The sequence below is a fragment of the Chiloscyllium plagiosum genome, chromosome 27 (genome assembly GCF_004010195.1).
Source record: "Chiloscyllium plagiosum isolate BGI_BamShark_2017 chromosome 27, ASM401019v2, whole genome shotgun sequence".
Lineage (NCBI taxonomy): Eukaryota > Metazoa > Chordata > Chondrichthyes > Orectolobiformes > Hemiscylliidae > Chiloscyllium > Chiloscyllium plagiosum.
This window is the reverse complement of record NC_057736.1, coordinates 42474210-42494254: the sequence shown is the minus strand read 5'-3', so window position 1 is coordinate 42494254 and position 20045 is coordinate 42474210. Positions and strand designations below refer to the sequence as shown.

At 44.1% G+C, this 20045-nt stretch overlaps 1 protein-coding gene across 2 annotated transcripts in view; it reads left to right on the top strand.

The window, feature by feature from the left end:
* LOC122563748 (mitogen-activated protein kinase kinase kinase 5-like) overlaps positions 1-19686 on the top strand; it is a 167369-nt gene extending 147683 nt beyond the window's left edge. For both annotated transcript variants that reach the window (XM_043717937.1, XM_043717935.1), the window contains 4 exons: positions 1828-1940; positions 7230-7342; positions 11166-11242; positions 18507-19686. In XM_043717937.1, the coding sequence (XP_043573872.1) occupies positions 1828-1940; positions 7230-7342; positions 11166-11242; positions 18507-18573 (370 nt within the window). In that variant the 3' untranslated portion in view covers positions 18574-19686. The remainder of the gene's footprint in view (positions 1-1827; positions 1941-7229; positions 7343-11165; positions 11243-18506) is intronic.
* The last annotated feature ends 359 nt before the right edge of the window (positions 19687-20045 follow it).

Below are 20045 nucleotides of genomic sequence, written 5' to 3'. Positions count from 1 at the left end.
CAAAATAGTTCCTCTCTATTTATCCTGTTGAAAACCTCATTCAGATCACTCCTTAATCTCCTGAACTCAGGAGAATGCACACTGTGTTTAAACAACTTGTCCTCACCATTTAACCTCCCAAAGGTACTAGTATCATTCAGAGTGAGCCATGCAGGAATTGCTTATGGGAAAGGGAATTTGTGTCGCAGTAAATGTGTGGCCATGAAAGAAATCAAGCAGCCATCATCCCAAGACATTTAATGGGCTCTCGCAGAATTTACTGTGGCAAGTCTGAGCTGTGGCCTGCCCAGTATTCGATGTGACCACAAGTCATTTAAAGAAGAGCAGTGGTTCCAGCCCAATCAAGTGTGGCAGGTTCCCTGTGAATCTGTCTTATTCATGGCATTATGCTCATACGCAATGAGGGTTAACTATGTTGGTAGCCATTCCCCGTGAGGGGAGGTGGTGGGGGGAGGTATTCCTGTGAGGATAATTGATCTCAGAGAGGACATTCCTATGAGGATAATTGATCCCAATTTTTGATTGGTGTTACTGTAAGATCATCCCATTCTATTGATTCCACCTCCTCTTAGTCAGGAAGATTTACTGATGAACGTGTAATGCAAAGATTCACACACAAAGCTGGGCAGTGATTGTTAGATGATACATTAAGATGTATCATTTGTCTAGTTAAGATCATATAATGCCTTCATTGAGGCATTGAGGGTTGCAATCATCCCGGATTACCCTGGGAATTAAAAGATTAGCCTCCAGGAAGCTGCTGGAAGAAGCTCAGGAGAAAACACTCCGTAAAATAATTCTATATCATGTGAACACTGGTCAGTCATTGCTGATATGTCTGTGTTCATGTCAGTGGCTGTTAAGTGTGTCAGCATTGATATGTACCAGAGTCTCTTGATTAGTAATATTGGCTATTTTAAATTCAGAACTATGCATTTGACAAAAGAAGTAATTACCTTCACGTGGATTAAATGCTCTGTAATGTTCCATTTCATTGACAGTACCGAGTGGTAAAAGCCACAATTGTAAAGTGTTGGTATTTTATAATATTATAAAGCTTCCTCTCCACTATCACTGCACCAGAAACAAGCAAAGATTACCTGTGCACTCTGGTTCAAATCAACCAGATATCTCAGTCCCAGTCTCAGATGAACTCCACTCAACTCTCCACTCTCACATTTCCACTTGAAACACTTCTAATGTTTATGTTTATTCAGATTCCAAATTTTATAGAACTGAAAACTGGCAGAAGTCCAAGCCAAGATTTTCTTTTTAAAGTTTCAATGTTCATTATCATTTTCTATTCTACCCACGTGTGCAGATCCCTCCAATCCTTCCTGATCTCTGTAAGCTCATGCAGCCTCACAACCCTTTGAGATCTCTGCATTGCTGAGGTTCTGGCCTCTCGCACTTCCCTGATGTTTATCACTTCAGAATAGGCAGCTGTGTCTACAATTATCCAGTCTCTCAACTCGTGAATTTCTTCCTTGCATCTCTTTCGGTCTATTCTCTACTTTGCCTCCTTTTGCCAGCTCGTTCAAAACTACATATTTGTTTAAATTTGTGGTCACATGTTCTCACTTCTGTGCCCCGATTACATTTTTTTTGTCCAATAATATTTTTGTGAACCACCTTGTTCCGCTATGTGGCAGTTTCTATATAAATGCAGGCACTTCTGATTAAATTTTGTGGGAGGCCTGTGTGAGGAAATTCATTTCCCTCTGGGTCTGTGCTTGCGTTGCTCCTGTCATTGGGATGAGTAGACAAAAGATGGAGAATTAACCAAAAAAAAACCTCTGATTATCTACTGGATCTTTAATCTTTCAGCCTCCTGGAAGACCTTGCAGAGAAAGAGAGGGAGTTCCAGCAACTTCTACAACTAACCCTACACCAGAAAGACCACAGCCTGAAGTCACTACGAAAGAGATCAGAATCCTCAGGTCAGTTGATGGGGACAGACTATTGTGGAAGCATTGCATGGACTGAGGATGATTGAGAATGGACCGTGGTCACTCCTGAACCAACCTATGGTTGCCAGTGCCCTCCACGTGATGAGCAGTCATCATCATCATTTTGTTTCACTGCTCATGTGCAAAGACTGGGGGACAGCTTTGTATTTAGCTGCAGGGATAGCCCAGGGTGTTGTGGCTCAGGGTGGAAAACTGCTGTGAGGGGTGGGGCCAGGGCTGGGGATAGATCAGGAAGGTAGGACCTATTTTGTTGTTCAAAATATCGGAAGAGTCTAAATATTGGAACTGAACATCCTCTTTGCCAGAGAATTCAACATCACCCAGGAAATCTCTATAATGATGTGGCTGATTCTAGAGTATAATTCTTGCTGAAACTGTAGTATGGTTCTGAGGAAGTTGGAGATCAGGTGACAGGTTAAACCAAGGAACCATATATCTCTTGGGTAGATGTAAAGGATTCTGAAGTTCTATTAAATGTAGAGCAGGTAGGTTCTTCAGAGTGTCTTGGCCATATCTCCCAATACAGTTATTATTGGGTGGGTGGGGAGGTTCTGTATTTTGGTACATAAAGCCTGACAGCCGTATGAGGCAGGGAGAACGAGGTCAGAGAATTTTCTGCTGTCTGTCATTGTCCTATAAAACACCAGGTACCTATCAATAGTCAAGTTGTGACATATTCAGCTTTTTGGATTTGCTGAGGCAGGTTAAGACGGAAGAGAGAGATAAAACATGAAAGGGATTGTGTCTGAGATCAACCACTGTTAAAACCGAGCACTTACAGATGGCTCTAGACAGTTTTGTTTTCTCTCTCTCTCGCCCTCTCTCTCTCTCTGTCAAAGTGTTGTCCACGCTAGAGGGTAGGATCAGCCAATTTGAGTTCAATCAAACAGCACAAATGACCCAATTGGCTGTTTACAAAGGTGTTAGTTGAGGGAGAATCAACGTTTCAGGCATAAGCCCTTCTTATGCCCGAAACGTCGATTCTCCTGCACCTCGGATGCTGCCTGGCCTGCTGTGTTTTTCCAGCACCACATTTTTCAACTCTGGTATTCCAGCATCTGCAGTCCTCACTCTCTCCTGTTAATTGAGGGATAATAGCTGGAATGCTGGTGAGACTCTCCCCTACTTTCCTTTGAAGTAACGTCATTAAAAAAAGGTGGGAGATGGCACAGTGCCAACTGCAGACTTCATGACTGCAGCTGTATGGAGAGAGTGAGATCACTGTGTGTGTGCCAGTTTGGCAGAGAGCCAAGTGGGTAAGGCTGCTGCGCACGCTCACTGCTGAGTAACTGATCTGTTTCATGGAATTCCCTGTAACCCACTTCAGTGCAAATATTGTGTAATGTGGGCTGCAGAGGTGACTACCAACCCGGAGAGAGTTTGTGGTGAATATTTAGTGACTTCATGCATCCCATGTTTCCTGGAAGGTCAGTCAGTCTGGGAACGGAAAGTGAGAGTGTTGTTGCCTTTAGAGGGTGAGGGAAGTACTGACCTTTAGTTTCTCTAATGTGTAAAATTGTCTTTACTCCAAAGTGGAAATGTACTTTTCAGTCATATTCCTTTTAAATGCTTCAAGTTGAAAGACTTGTATATTGAGCCATGCTCAGAAAGCACATGAATCTTGTTGTCAGAGTGTGAAGGGAGCTATGGTTTTCTGTCACCTAATTCTCCATGAATACTTTTGGTTTGACCACATTGCCTCCATTTTCCTATTTCAAAGCAGTTTCTGAAGCTGGTAGTGACACCCGGTGATTAGGCGCACCAGTGACCATCTCTTTTCCTTCTTTTTCATCCATATAACTATTTGGTATTAGCCAATCGACTTGTTCAGAGATCTTATTGAACACCTCTGGAGCAGTTGGGATTTGAACCCGATTCCTGGCTCAGAGGTAGGGACACTACTACTGCAGCATGAGACCTTGGGATGGTGCCCTTAGCAATTGGATGCAGCTTGTTCCAGTGGCACATGTTACTGGTCTCCCTCTCCATCCACCCCCTCACCAGAAGGAAGTAATCAGGGTCAGCCAAGAGCGCTGATGTCTCCAAGAAGTCGGGTCAAGTCCAACACTATGTGAACCTGTTGGATTTGTATAGCACCTTTCAGAGAGTTGCGTTGCAAGGCCGTTCACTGAAATGTGACATTACTGGATGCTGTGCCAAAGAAATGGGTTTCAAAGAGAGATGAAAGGTGGGATGTAGATTCTTGCATTTTAAATGTTCCAAAAGGGAGTGAGGGAGCAGGTCGCTCAGCTAGAGATTGAAAATTACAAGCAAGAAGAAGAGCCAAGATCTCCCATTGTGTTGGCCACCATTACTCCCTCAAACAAAAACAAATGCATTAGTTCTCTCTAACTCTCTGTTTCTCTCGCTTTCTCTCACTCTCTCATACTTTCTCTCTCTCCCGCTTTCTCTCACTCTCTGTCTCCCCTTTCTCTCTCTCCTCCTTTCTCTCTCTCCTTCTTGTGCTCTTTCTTTCTCTTGCTCTCTTTCTCTTGCTCTCTCTCTTGCGTTCTCTCGCTCTCTCTCATGCTGTCTCTCATGCTCTCTGTCCCCCCTTTCTGTCTCTCTTTCCCTCTTTCTCTGTCTCTCTTTCTCTCACACAGTCTTTCTCTCTCTCCCCCACCTTTTTCTCTTTCTCCTTTTTCTCTCTCTTTATCTCTCCCTTTTTCGCTCTTTCTCTCTCTCTGTCTCTCCTTTTTTCTATCTCTCCCTTTCTCTCTCTCTGTTTCTCTCCCACTTGCTCTCCCCCTTTCTCTCTCTCTCTCTCTTTCACACACACACACACATTTCTCTCTTTGCCCTTCTTTTGGAATGGATTCTGGAATGTCAACATTGACACAGACTGTGCAGCTAATTCCGATCTCGACTGTAGTATAGGGTTTAGGCCACCGAATGAGGGTGGGAGTGGTGTAGGGGGAGAGGGGAGTGTACATGTGTTCCTAACGCCACAGAAATGTTGTTCTAACCACCAATAAAAATTCATAGAGTCATAAAGCACGGAAACAGACCCTTCGGTCCATCTTGTCCATGCCGACCTGATATCTAAATTACTCTAGTCCCATTTGCCAACATTTGGTCCATATCCCTCTAAACCCTTCCTATTCATGTACCCACCCATCCTCACCTTTTAAATGTTGTAATTGTACCAGCCTCCTCCACTTCCTCTGGCAGCTCACTCCGTACACACACCACCCTCTGCGTGAAAAAGTTGCCTGGCATTTTTATTTTAAACCTTGCCCCTCTCACTGTAAACCTATGCCCCTTAGTTTTGGACTCCCCCACCCTGTGGTTAAGACCTTATCTATTTACCCTATCCATGCCCCTCATGATTTTGACTTGGAGCAGCCGGTGTTGGACTGGTGTGGACAAAGTTAAAAATCACACAACACCAGGTTATAGTCCAAACAGCTTTCTTTGGAAGCACTAGCTTTCGGAGCACTGCGTCTTCATCAGGCGGTTGTGGTGAATAAGATCATGCTCACAGAATTTATAACCGAAGGAGTCCAGTGTCATGGAGATGTGATACATTAAACAATTTCAGATTAAATCTTTCATCTTTTAGAATGGGAGATGCTAGTTTCAGTTCTTGATTTTATAAACCTCTATAAGGTCACCCCTAAGCCTTTGATGCTTCAGGGAAAATAGCCCCAGCTTATTCAGCTCAAACCCTCCAACCCTGGCAACATTCTTATAAATCTTTTCTGCACCCTTTAGTACCATTGTTCCGATAGCAGGAGGGTGAGAGACCACGTTGATGTGTTTTGGTGGAATGCACTGAACACTGCAAATGTTTGGGCCTCTGCTCAGCCCATCACCAGCGACTGGATATAATTAAGGACAGAGTCATGGTTGCTGCTGTCACTCTGCCCGTGGTCATGAAGCAGAGTTGGGAGGATGGTGGATGGTCCGTATTTTTTATTCATTCACAGGATGTGGGCATCACTGGCTGGGCCAGCATTTATTGCCCATCCCTAATTGCCCAGAGACCAGTTAAGAGTCAACCACATTGCTGTGGGTCTGGAGTCATATGTAAGCCAGACTGGGTAAGGATAGAACATAAAACGTTGCAGCACAGTACAGGCCATTTGGCCCTCGATGTTGTACTGACCTGTGAAACTAATCTAAAGCTCATCTAACCAACACTATTCTATTATCATCCATATGTTTATCCAATGACCATTCAAATGCCCTTAATGTTGGGGAGGAAGTGGGTACTGCAGATGTCGGAGATTAGAGTCAAGCTTGGAGTGATGCTAGAAAAGCACAGCAGGCCAGGCAGCATCCGAGGAGCAGGAACATCGACGTTTCAGGCAAAAGCCCTTCATCAAGAATCCTTAATGTTGGGAGTCCACTACTGTTGCAGGCAGGGCACTCTGAATGGCAGTTTCCTTCTCTAAAGGGCATTAGTGAACCGGATGGATTTTTCCTACAATCGATAGTGGCTTCATGGTCATCATTAGACTCTTAATTCCAGATTTTTTTTATTGGGTTTAAATTCTACCATCTGCCACGGTGGGATTTGAACCCGGGTCCCCAGGACGTGACTTGGATCTCTGGACTAAGAGTCCAGCAATAGGCCATCGCTTCCCCTAATCCACAGGAAGGAGGCTTAGTGTGATCTGTGTTGAGAAAAGAGGTGGAGTGTACAACTGTGTATCTGAAACATCCAAATACAGTGTGACCGTGCACTGGATGGGTCTGAACACCAATTTATAGACATATTTCTTTCTGCCTTGAATATTCTCGCTTTATGACCTGGATCACTGTTGACAAGTACATCCCAGAAAGGATATTACTACCCTTCAGTTGCTGTGGGAAACTGGGGGAGGGTCTGGGATTCCAGATATTGGAATGTAAGTTAGAAGGAGAAGCGAAGGACATTAAACATGTCCTCTTTGGGCCAGAGGAGCCATTGAGTCAACACCATTAAAGTTTGTCAGATTTGTGGGTGACTGATTGATCCAGATGAAGAGAATGGCCCAAAACCAAGGAATGATGAGCTGAGGAATGGGAAAGGAAATCTCTGTGAGTTTTTTTTAATTAGCTCATAGGGTAGACGATGTGAAACATCTTTGAAATAAATGGGTTCAGCCAGCTGTAGGTTGAGAGAGAGGTTGTTTGGAGATCGATTAGGAAAGTATGAGCTTCCTGATTCTCCTTGTTTTCATCTTGGTTGAAGATCAGGCCCCTCTCTGAAATGTGAACACAGAATTTGGCACAAACTGCTTATTAACATTTTCTTTTGATGTTCTTGACCAGATGTCTACTCAGCCGCTCTTTGCAACTTCCGATCAACTACTGCAGACTCTGAAACCGAGGAACTTACACGGTGGCTGGTAACAACTCAAGTTGATCAACGAACAATTGACCAGGTAAGAGCTACCGAGGTTTCTGTAGAGTGTTATACAGAGAAGTATTTAAATTGAGAGATGGTTTTAGATGTTACAGAGTGCCAGAGGCTCCACCCTTTCTCTGAGTTGCCTGCAAGTGACCTGTGAGTGTATATAATGAATAATGATTGGAATAATCTTGGATTTACGTAATGCTTTTAACAAAGTAAAATAATCCAAGGTACTTGGACACCAAGACAAAGAAATTAGCACTAGGAGAGATTACCAAAATCTTGGGTAAAGGTGTGGGCTTTAAGGAGGGTCCCAAAAGAGAGTGAGGCAGAGGAGCATGCAGGGGTAGGGAGGGAGTTCCATTGTTTAGGCCCAAGGAGCCGCAGTGGAGTGATTAAAATCAGAGACATGCAAGAGGCCAGAATTGAAGCAGTGCAGTATTCCCGGGCAGAGGGATGGGTCAGACTGTGGAACAATTGAACGATGACAACTTTAAATCCACAGTGTTGCCGATTAGGAGCACGTGTATGAAAAGGTGATGAGGCACAGAATGCTGGGGCTAGAAGAGGCAGTGAGCGGTTTGGGAATTGGCCTAACCAGGATCAGTAAAGTGCAAAGGAAGGAGGGAGAGGCAACCAGTTCAGGGTGGAGCCATGACACTGCTAACGGAAAGTCATCAAGCTGAAATATCCCCTCTGTGCTGCCAGACCTGAGTGTGTCCAGCATTTTTTGTTCTCACTTTATAATACCTCGAGTTAGCTGATGGCCCTTCAGCCAGTCCTATCAGGTAAGGCCATTTGAAAACCTCTGTATATCCTGGGTCATCGGTTAAATCTTCGAGGAGAAAGTGAGGACTGCAGATACTGGAGATCAGAACTGAAAATGTGTTGCTGGAAAAGCGCAGCAGGTCAGGCAGCATCCAAGGAGCAGGAGAATCGACGTTTCGGGCATGAGCCCTTCTTCAGGACTTTCCGTTAGCAGTGTCATGGCTCCACCCTGAACTGGTTACCTCTCCTTCCTTCCTTTGCACTTTACTGACCCTGGTTAGGCCAATGCCAGAAACGTCGATTCTCCTGTTCCTTGGATGCTGCCTGACCTGCTGTGCTTTTCCAGCAACACATTTTCAGCTCATCGGTTAAGTCAACAGCATTTTCAATTATAAGTTCCTGAGTGTACATCTACATTTCCGTGCTCAGCAGTTAGATGCATCAGTGACCAGCTGCACTGGGTTTCGTTTGGACCAGTCCTTGTTGGGTGCTCTCTGATTGCAAACACTGATAGATGATGGGTTCGACGGTACAGTCACAGCCTGAAGCCACTCACAGATGCTCATTCCCTGGCTTCCAGATGACAAGTACTTATCACGATAATAAAATCCTGTAAAGCTCTGCTTTTTGACTGGAGCCTGGGGGAATTGAGAGTAGTCTGTGAGCAGACACTGGAATTCTCAAACATACGCTGTTTAACTGATGATGTGTATAATGCCAATGTTGAGTCCTATCAGTACTCCCTGGCCCTTAGGCAGCTCTCTGCAGCGTTACTGATCTATCGGACAAATCAACAGTGTTTGCATCAAAGATATTTGCAGACAAAGTAAATTGTTGTGGTTTTAACAGACTTTGGATTTCATTTCAATGCTCATGATCCCACTTGAAGAAGGAGTTTTTTTTCCACTGATGAGGGCAGCTCCAGCCCAGCAGTGTCCAATAAAATGCTGAGGCATCTTCACTGTGTCCTACATCTGCACACACGCTACATGGGTGTTGAGGAAAATAAGCAGTACCGCTGTTTGGTGATAGTGTGGGGTTTGTGAGGAGAAAGAGAAAGAAGAAAAAAAAAATGCTGAGGCATACATCAGCAAAGTGCCAGCTTGATCTCAGTTAGATAAGAACTAGGAGCAGCTATAGGCAATTCAGCCCCTTGATTTCCTGGAATACTCTCTCATCTTCCCAATCCTTTAACCTTCTGTGTGTTCCTTGGATTTCTCTCCACAGAATAGAGGAGTAACTGAGCTTCAGAATCATCGTTCTGGAGATCTCAGTGGCGTATAGGTTGTCTCGGGCAATAGATCATTGAGTTGATACTGAGGAATTGGATGTGCTCCAACAGGAGCTCTCTGTGTTTGTGCTCACAGTATCCAGGAACAGAATTTAACCCTAACCCAGATCGCAATCGAGTTTTCACATCCACTAACCTGAAGGAAATGTTTTGCCCCAATTCCTGCCCATGCTGAAGGTTTACCATTTGTTATGACCTTCTCCCCTTTGCTGCTTGTAACATGACTCACAAAATGGAGTCTGCACCACTACTTAATGGGATCACGGCTGATCTCATCTCATCCTTCCTGCCCACTCCCCAACCTGTTACTAATTAAAAACTTGTCTATTTGCTCCTTAAATTTACTCAGTGTGCCAACATCTACCACACACAGGAGTTGTGAATTCCGTAGATCCACAATCCTTTGAGAGAAATAATTTCTCCTCATTTCTGTTTTAAATCTGCCAGCCCTTATCTTAAAACTACCACTTCTTGTTCTAAAACCCAACAAGCTGAATGTGCCTCCCTCAGAAAATCTGTCTCCTTGCAGGAGGTGGGATTCCTCTGGGTCTTATGAGGTCGGTGTGGCTCAGGTAGGGAGGTTACTGGAAGCTGCCCCTATTTATCCAACTGCAGCGAGAGAGTTGTTGCGAGTTGATGATAGATCTGATCTGATCTTGTCTCGTCCGATTTGCTCTTGCAGTCACCAGACCAGCTACAGCAGTGAGATACTGAGCCACACAGACTGAGTTCACTGCTTGGTCTGAGTAAGCTGTTTCCAGTCAGGGTCACTGTTGAGTTTCTCCACTTACCTAGTTAGAGCAAAACTCGCCTCACCAACAACTCCGATGTGTGCAGGTTCCAGAAACAAAGACCGAGACTGCTGGAAAAGCTCAGATGGCAGCATCTGTGGAGAGAAAGCAGAGTTAACATTTCAGATCCAGTGACCCTTCTCCAGAATTGATGGTAGCTAGGAAAAGGTTTATGCATAGGAAAGGATGGGGCAGGGTGTAAGGAGTAAATGATAGGTGGAGGAAGAGCCCAAAGAGAGAGAGTAATAGTTGGACAGACAGAGAAGTGGATAACAGTCACCTTTGAAGAATGATGCACATGGACACTGCTAGCGACTAACAATGGGTTGTGTCTAACAGCAGACCATGTGATAACAAGTTGAAACTTTATTGCTGGAACAGCACAGCAGGTCAGGCAGCATCCAGGGAACAGGAGATTCGACGTTTCGGGCACAGGCCCTTCTTCAGGAATTCCTGACCTGCTGTGCTGTTCCAGCAATAAAGTTTCAACTTTGATCTCCAGTGGGTTGTGTGTAACAGCAGACCATGTGATAACAAGGCCTAGTGTGTGAGAGTTGGGCTTAGGGCAAGGGAGAAGGTGCCTCAAACCCTAAAACTGTTGAACTCAATATTGAGTCCAGAAGGCTGTAGAGTTCCCAAGCAGAAAATTAGATGCTATTCTTCCAGCTTGAGCTGAGCTTCACTGGATCACTGCAGCAAGCCTGAGACAGAGCTGTTGGCCAGGGAATAGAGTAGTGTGTTGAAGTGGCGGGTAACTGGAAGCTCAGTGTTTGTCACAGCTGCAGGTTCCGGGTTGGGTGGAACGCCTAACATTAAATAACCAATGGTACTGCCTGCTTCACTTACTACTTGGAGATGGTCTACTTGGCAGAAGTTATCAGAGGATGCTGGAGCTCATGAAACAGCACCAAGTTATCAGGAGAGAGAAGGAAGGACAAGGGGCTCCATGGTCAGAGATATATGTTTCATGGTGACTCTAGTGCTGTCTCACGTTCATGTTACAGATTGTGGCCAATGGGTACACACTGCAAGATCTTCTGACTGATGCCACAAGAGATGATTTGAAATACGCCCAGATCAGGTAAGAGCTGTGGCTGGATTTGGTGTTCAGTTGTTATTTCTAAATTTCAGGTTGAATTGTAAACAGCATTCACGTTCCTGCTGAACAGTGGCACCATGATGACAACCTTGTGCCTGAGTCAGAAGCTTGTGGATTCATGCAGCACTGTAATCTCTACAGGGTCACACCCCAGTGCTACACAGTCAAAGGAGGCATTACACTGGCACCCCAGTTATTCAGATTTCTATCAAAGATTCCATGGTGGCATTAAAACTATTGTTCTAGCTGTTATTCTTAACTAACCTCACTAAAGGCTGATTAGCTGCTGATTTTCCTGTTAGTATTTGTGGAATCTCGGTATGTATGTCTTGGGTATCATGTTTCCCAGATTATATTTCCAAAAGTAACCCTTATGTGTGGCCAGCACCACCTGAGATGTCCACACAAAGTCTTTGGCAGAAGAAAAGCTCAGTCTTAATAAACTGAGCTGGTTTATTACATAGTATTTAATAACTAGCTACATCTGAGATGCAAGAGTCCATTATGAGCCCTCAGGCTAGAGTTGAGACTGAAGGCACATTATTGTTTTGCTACATTGGACTTACCACAGAAGGCTAAAGACTTAGAGACATATAGCCCCCCTCAAAACTACCTTTATATTCAGTTAACACATAGGGGCTAACTGCTTGATTTGATTTGATTTCGTATTGTCGCATGTACCGAGACACAGTGAAATGTATTGTTTTGCGTGCTATCCAGGCAAATCATACCTTATATAAGTACTTTAGGGTAATAGAACAGAATACAGAATGTAGTCTTATAGCTACAGAGAAGGTACAGAGAAAGATCAACTCTAATATATGAGGGGGTCCGTTCATAAGTCAGATAACAGCGGGGAAGAGTCACTTATGTAACAATCAACTGTCTGTAAATCACTTTGAGACATCCCAAGGATGTGAAAGATGTTATGTAAATGTACATTATTTCTTTTGATTGTATATCATGGACTCCTCCCTCGGCATTATGAGCACAAAGGAAATCACGGGTTTGAAACTGATTTTCCCTGTTAGTGCGGAACAGGTGATAATGAGTCAGACACTCATGTCACATCAACCCCACTGATGTGATCAGAGAGAGAAAATCACACGAAACGGAAAACACTGTGGATTGGCTATTGCCTGGTTTGCACTAGTGTGGAAGTCAAATTTAACACTCAGGTACAGAGTGTTAGCTGGAGCAGCTCAATGCTAGTGTGATGCACTAGCATTGATTGAGAGCACTGCTCAAAGTGTCAAGGACAAGAGGCAGTGAAAGTGCTCAGCAGGTCAGGTAGTGTCTGCAGAGAGAAGGTGAGCTAAAGGTTTTGGGTCAATGGCTTTTAATTCGCGATAGCTCATCTCGACCTGCAATGTCAACTCTTCTTTTCTCCACAGATGTTACCTGACCTGAGCACCTTCAGCTTATTTATTTATTTTTCAGTTGTCCAGCTTTTGCAGTAATTTACTTTTGTACTCTGCCTGACATACTGAGTTCTCAGACTCAATTTGCCTCTTTCCCGAATGCATCCCAACTTTTAACCAAAACTGAAGCTTGTTTGACTTTACTCCACTAGAGGCTGCAGTTTACCACATGAGTGGCATAACCTGAGCTGAAGAAGAGAATTTTCCCTCTTTGTGTCAGAGGTCCAACAATGTTTGAACATTTTGGACAAGGAGAGCTTTGATTTGTCAGCCTGCTAGAGGGTAACCTTTTCAATCAGGAGCTGAAACAGATAAAATCAGTCTCAGAATCTCCCCAAGTTCCAGAGTTAGAGGGGCTAGGAAAGACAGAGATTGTCCATTTTTCCCAGGAGCCCCTGAGGCAGGCTTCACACTGGCTGCAGGCCTCACTGAGGACAATCTTCATTGCTCAATGGCTGAAAACGAACTCTTCCCTGCCCTTCATTGTAAGAAATGGTTTTTGAAAGATTGAGACCTTTTTTTAAATTTGCCCCAAATGTTTTCTCCAGTTCTGTTCGCAAGGAGCTGGCTGTGACTGAAGTCCATTGGCACCTGGCCCCTCTGCCCTCTGCCACACACGGGCATCCTTTGGGCCTGGCACAAGGTTGATCCTAGCATTACCTGAGTCAAGCCTACTCAGAATTGGAGCCGATACCGTTTCAAAGTCAAATAGCCACTCCCTGCCTAGTGTACTCTACAACTGCACATATACCACTTGCCTAATGCACACACACAAGCAGTAAGCTGGTGCACATTGTTATATTCAATGCCCACTCCATTCTCTAGGTATATTTGCGGTTCATTTTTTATTCCCACTGCCTCTGTTTCTGAAGCTATTCAGTCTGTATTCAGTATCTTACCCTGGTGTCATTCTTTTAACAAGTGTGAATCTTGACGGGGAGTGTTTAATCATGAGAAGGAGAGCCTTAGGCAGCCTTCACATGCGTGTTTTTATCAGGAGTAGGAAAACTGGTTAATGTTCCTCCTCCTTAGCCCAAGGATATCAATTAGACATCGCAGCTGTTCTTGATGAGATCAGTTCAATTCACACAGTCGGGGAACCGGCTCTGGGAACTTTCTCATCTGTCGTGGCTCAGTACCTCACCATACGGAGACCTCTGCCAGCTCCAATCTTGGTGAAGCTGCACAGTGACCCGACAGGAAGAGCAACTATCCACAACCCACACCATACCATTCCATAAGTCACTCCTTTCTTCCCCTGAGTTCCAACCTGTCGTTGTGTCCTTGGAAAGGGAGAAGCCACATGCAGAGTCAGGCTCGGGGAAATGAGAGACATTCCGAGGATTTAGTTCCGATGCAAGTGCGCACAATCCATTCCAAACAAACAAACACAATCCATTAATCCCATGTAATTGTCCCCATGCTTCGCAAGAACTATTATGAGGGGTGGTGTAATATGAGTTCTAATCATGTCGATATGTTTGCATTGTTTACTTGGGAATATGGTCCCACTTACACTGGATTTACCTCCTTTCCCTGTCAACTTCCCATTGGTCCCTTTAATTGGAACAGCCGAGCTTCTGAAATTTTCACAGAGGTTGCGTAATGGCATGGCTGGCCGCTCCCCAAACAATGTGCGTGGGTTTTGATTAAACATTGCTGTACTGCATGATGTGGTCATTCCTTGCCTTTTGTTGTCTGAGTTTCACTGCTTTACATGCTGAGGAGATTGCTGGGCAAGTCTGTTTGTATTCTTGTGTCAGCAAGTTCGCTGAATGTTTGGATTTGTCAGTTCAAAGAACTTTTATGTGACTGTTTATTGATGTGTTTGTTGTTCTCATGTGCATATATATATGAAATGAGTAAATGCCAAGAGAGAGAGAGTGTGCATGCACATGCGCTAAGTGTGCGTGCATTTTCTGTTATTCTTTCAGGAGCATAGAAGAATGAGAGGCAATTTTATCAAAGCATTGTCAGGATCCTGAGGTGTTTTAACTGGGTAGATGCTGGCAAGATGTTTCCTCCTGTGGGGGTAACAGTTTCAGGAGTTGTCTCCCATTTAAGCTGCAGATAAGGATGAATTTCTTCACCACAGGAATTGTTTACCTCAGGAATTCGCTTGTCCGACAGCAGGGGAGGCTGAATCATTGAATATATTCCAGGCTGAGTTAGATAGATTTTTAATATTGAAAAACGTCAAACACTATGAGGAGTGGCAAGCAGGAAAATGGTGTTCAGACCACAATCAGATGTGCCACGTATCTATTAAATAGTGGAGCAGGTTTAAGGGACCTGCTGTTGTTTCTATTTCTTATTTCATGAACTGTCATTGAAGAAAAACCTGCATTTATATAGCTGCTTCTGTGATGTTAGGATGGCCAAAGGCACTTCTCAATGATAGAAAGAAGTATACTCACTGCAGTAATGTAGGAAATGCAGCAGCACTGAACAAACTCCCATAAATAGGTGATGTCCGATTGGCCAAATAATCTGTTTTTTTAAGGGGATAAATATTGGGACAGGATACAAGGAGAATTCTTTGCTTTTTCAAATAGCTCCCATGGGAAACCTCTCCAGGAGGGCAAAAAGAAAGATGGTGTTGAGCTGTCTTCTTCAACTGCTTCAGTCCATATATTGTAGGTAGACCCACAATGCCATGAGGGAGGGATTCCAGGATTTTGACCTCGTGTCACTAAAGGGACAGTGACATATCTCCAGGTCAGGATGGTAAGTAGCTTGGAAGTGAACTTGTAGGTGGTAGGTTTCTCATGCATTGTGCTTCTAAATGGTGGTGGTCACAGGTTTGTAAAGTGTTGTTAAAGGAGACTTGATATGCAATTTGTTAGCATTAAGTATCTTGTACTTGGTATAGATTGCTACGTTTGTGCATTGGTGGTTGAAGGAGAGTTTTGAAAGTAGTGGAAATAAATTAAGTGGGCAGTTTTTTAGATTACATTAGATTACATTACAGTGTGGAAACAGGCCCTTCGGCCCAACAAGTCCACACCGACCCGCCGAAGCGAAACCCACCCATACCCCTACATTTACCCCTTACCTAACACTACGGGTAATTTAGCATGGCCAATTCACCTGACCCTGCACATCTTTGGACTGTGGGAGGAAACCGGAGCACCCGGAGGAAACCCACGCAGACACGGGGAGAACGTGCAAACTCCACACAGTCAGTCGCCTGAGGCGGGAATTGAACCCGGGTCTCAGGCGCTGTGAGGCAGCAGTGCTAACCACTGTGCCACCGTGCCGCCCACTATCATTTTTCTTGGATGGTGTCGAGCTTCTTGAGTGTTGTTGGAGCTGCCCCCATCCAGGCAAGTGGGGAGTATTCCCTCACACTTGTACCTTGTGGATAGTGGGTGAGTCAGGAGGTGGGTTACTCACCGCAGTATGACTTACTCCTGTAGCCACAGTGGTTATATGGTGAAATTCTGGTAGTCCCCAGGGATATTGATGGCGGGGGATTGAGCAATGGTAAAGTGATTGAATGTCAAGATGGGAGGATTGGTTTCTCCCTTGTTGGGCATTGTCTGGCACTTGTGTGGCACAAATATTACCCATCTGCGAAGAGACGGTTAGTCTAACCAAGGCAGTTGCTGTTCTATTAGCCTTCTGCCAACCATCAATTAAGTGCTGAAATTAATTGCACACCATGATTTAGACGCATATCGCTGTGTTATCATTGAGACTGGATCAGCAGCCTGAGGTACACTGAGTGGAGCACCAACACCATAGGAACTGCAGTAGTTCAAGAGGGAGGCGCACACCAGCAGATTCTCTGCAAACAGATAAAAATTGCTGACCTTTCCAATGGTGTCCATATCCAGAAACCAGCCCACATTGCTACTATGGACTAGACCAAACCTATCAGAAGATAGTTTAGGCTCTCACTTTATCTGATTTTATAGGTAAATGTAAGGTGTTGCATTCCAGATGCAATTTGATTGTTCAAACTACTGGACTTAAAGCAAACACACACTGTATTGATCCACTATAGAATCCCTACTGTGTGGAAATAGGCCTTTTGGCCCAACAAGTCCACACTGATCCTCCAAAGAGTAACCCACCCAGACCCATTCCCCTATCCTATTACTCTAGATTTACCCCTGACTAATGCACCTAACCTGCACATCCTTGAACACTACGGGCAATTTAGAATGACCAGTTCACCTGACCTGCACATCTTTTTGGACTATGGGAGGAAACCCGCACAGATACAGGGAGATTGTTCAAACTCCACACAGATAGTCACCTGAGGCTAGAATTCAACTCCAGGTCCCTGGTGCTGTTAGGCAGCAGTGCTAACGACTGAACCATTGTGACGCCCTATAATTAAGGTATACTGAAAGAAAGAAAGAACTGAAGTAACTGAACTCTATTAGAAGACTTAACAGAACAATAGATACAGTAAGTATTAACTGTTCAACTGTTACAGTAGCATCCTGTAAACTCACTCTTGGCAAAAGGCAAATTATGAAAACAGATTGTCTCACATGCAACTCCAATGGACTAGGAAGAGAACCCCCTCAGATTTTGGCTGAAGCTGAGAGGAGAAAGTAAATCGCTTCTACATATTCAACACCCAACAGCAACTGCAGAAAGCTAAACTAAAACTCCTGGATCTGTGGGAGTTTGACCACATCCATTCAGGTTGCTTCTATTGGTCCAATTGTTAAAAGAAAATCCCAAGGCCTGTAATTTACTCTAGCAGTTCCGCTTTCCAGCTGGGCCTTAAAACCTCTCTTCAAAAATAACCAGAATAAAATACACCTCTTCAAGCCACAGTACCATCACGCTGCATATTGTGGGAGAATATGTGTAAATATGATGTGCTGGCATTGCGTACTGCACAATATAACATGGCCATAATACCATCAGATAGAGTAGTAGAATTAGACCCTTTAGCCCATCGGGTATGCTCCCCCATTCAATCCTGGCTGGTTTGTTTCTCATCCCCATTCTCCTGCCTTCTACCCCTAACCCTGGATAAGACCATAAGATTTAGGAAAGGATTTAAGATACAGGATGGCCAGTATCATCTTAAGTTACAATTGGAGACATAAGTACCTTTCTTTGCTAGTTCAAAGACACTGATTTATTCATTTTAAGTGTCATTAACGAATTAAATGGCTGGAAGCTGATATTATTGAATGGTAATTTAAAATCAAGCCATCATCACATGTACTAATTAAGATGGGATTCAGAATTTTTGACAGGCAAAAAGTGACAGTGATTGGAGATTAGCAATGTGCATTGTGAGAGAAAGCCGGAATAAGTGATACTTACTTACTCCCTAATTGTAATAATCATTACATTTCAGAATTTGAAATTGCTCGCAGGATAAGTCAGACGCATCTCAATTTGATAATACATGTATACATTATCTTGGATAAGAGGTGGTCAGAATAATGGCTTTATTTTCAAAATGTTCTGTGGTTATAAGAGGTTCCAGGAGATTGGACGAACTGATGAACCTTTGCTATTTAACTTTAGTCATTGAGCAGAGGTTTGAGCTGCCTGAAATAGCCTTACGCAACACTGTTGATGGAAAGTGGTCAGTGGCATTAGTGCTGTTGCCCACTTTACCCGGGATGGTGAAGGTAGATGGCACTACATTGGAAATGTGTGATGGGGCATTTCCCCAGTTAATACCAGAAAGAAGTGTCTAATGGTCAGTGCCCTGCTTCCAAAATGCTTTGGGCGTATATGTATGTGTATGGGTTCATATGCAGCAATGCATGTAGAGAGCACTGTGTACTTATATAGGACAGGATCTGTCTCCACACTCACTAAAGGATGTCTTTCTGTGTTAGGGGTGGAATGCTGTGCAGACTCTGGGCTGCAATCTGCTCCCACAGGAAGATGAACGGCAAGATGTAGGCACTGGCCAACCCACTGCTCAGTTTCCGAGACAAGACTTGGCCTCAGCCCGGGGCTACACTAAATACCATGATCCATGAACTGATAGAGATGCCAGCGACAGGTTCATCCTGAGAGTGAGAGAGCAGAGTTGGGTGCTGCAGACTGTCTCCCACTGCAAGAAGTGTTACAGCTGTCTGTGCCACAAGTTTAATCTCAGAGCTGCACCCATTGCAGATTTATTTAACCCACTGTGCAACATCTCATAGCTGGAAACATGTTATGTTCATACCTCGTGCTGGTTCGATGACTGGGATGTGTGTGTATGATCGTGCAATTGTTTACATTACACATAACCAGCAGGACCCACAGCTTCTGATGTTGTAGGAGAATGTGTAGAAGACAACATAAATAATAAATATTCTCTGTAGGTGATCTAAATTCCTGAAAAGTGCTCAATTTCCCACTAGGATTGCAGACTGTCTCACTTCAACTCATTAATTGCTCTCCTCCTGAATGGCCTAATTTCAATATGGCGATTATCCTGCCTTGCCATGTATTCCCTCAGCAGAGAGAGGAGATTCACTTTATCCATCCTATCAAATCCTTTTACCATTTGAGACTTGCAGTCAGATCACACCCCTTACTTATATTTGCAAAGTTATATGGTCCGTATCTAAACAATGGGTCCTCACAGTTGAACTTTTATGAACCAGCATCATTCTGATGAATTCAGGACCTGTTTAGCGAGACTCCCAGATTTGAATGCGGTCTGTCCCAGGCTACATCCAACTGAAGCCTCTTTGTATTTTGGCCTAATTGCGAGAGAGGGGTTCAGTTCCCTTTTTAATGTTTTTCAACCCCATCCACTAACTTATCGAGATTTATCTTTCCAGATAAGAATCCTTTTTCTCACCTAATCATTTCAATGGATTCAAAATTCATGACATTTGCCATCAGCCTTCCCACAGTTCCTTCTGTGAAGGATTTTAATTTTCCCTACATTTTCTTCTAAACAGTACATTGTAAATGTCAGCAGTAGCTTGTGCCCTTGTTCTGTGACAGTGAGAGAATAGGCCAGGCACAGTCAATCCAGCAAGTCTTCCTTTCAGTGACTCTGACCTGCCACCACCCATACGGTTGACACTTGGAGAGGATCTTGTTTCAATCTGCTGCCAATCTGACCAGGAGCTGCGTAGCAAGATCCTCAAGCTGGGGGTAGCTGACCAGTTGTGCTGCTTTATTAATGTTGGTGGAAGAATGACGTTTGGCCAAGTCATTAAAAACTGAAAATGTGTTGCTGGAGGTGAGGGTGATAGGGAAATGAGGAATCTGAGTCCATCCCTTGTGGTTGGAGGGTTCCTAGGTGGAAGATGAGGCGCTCTTCACGACGGCTCCTGTTTCCTCATTTCCCCTCCCCCCACCTTGTCTCAGTCCCAACCCTCGAACTCAGCACCACCTTCCTAACCTGCAATCTTCTTCCTGACATCTCC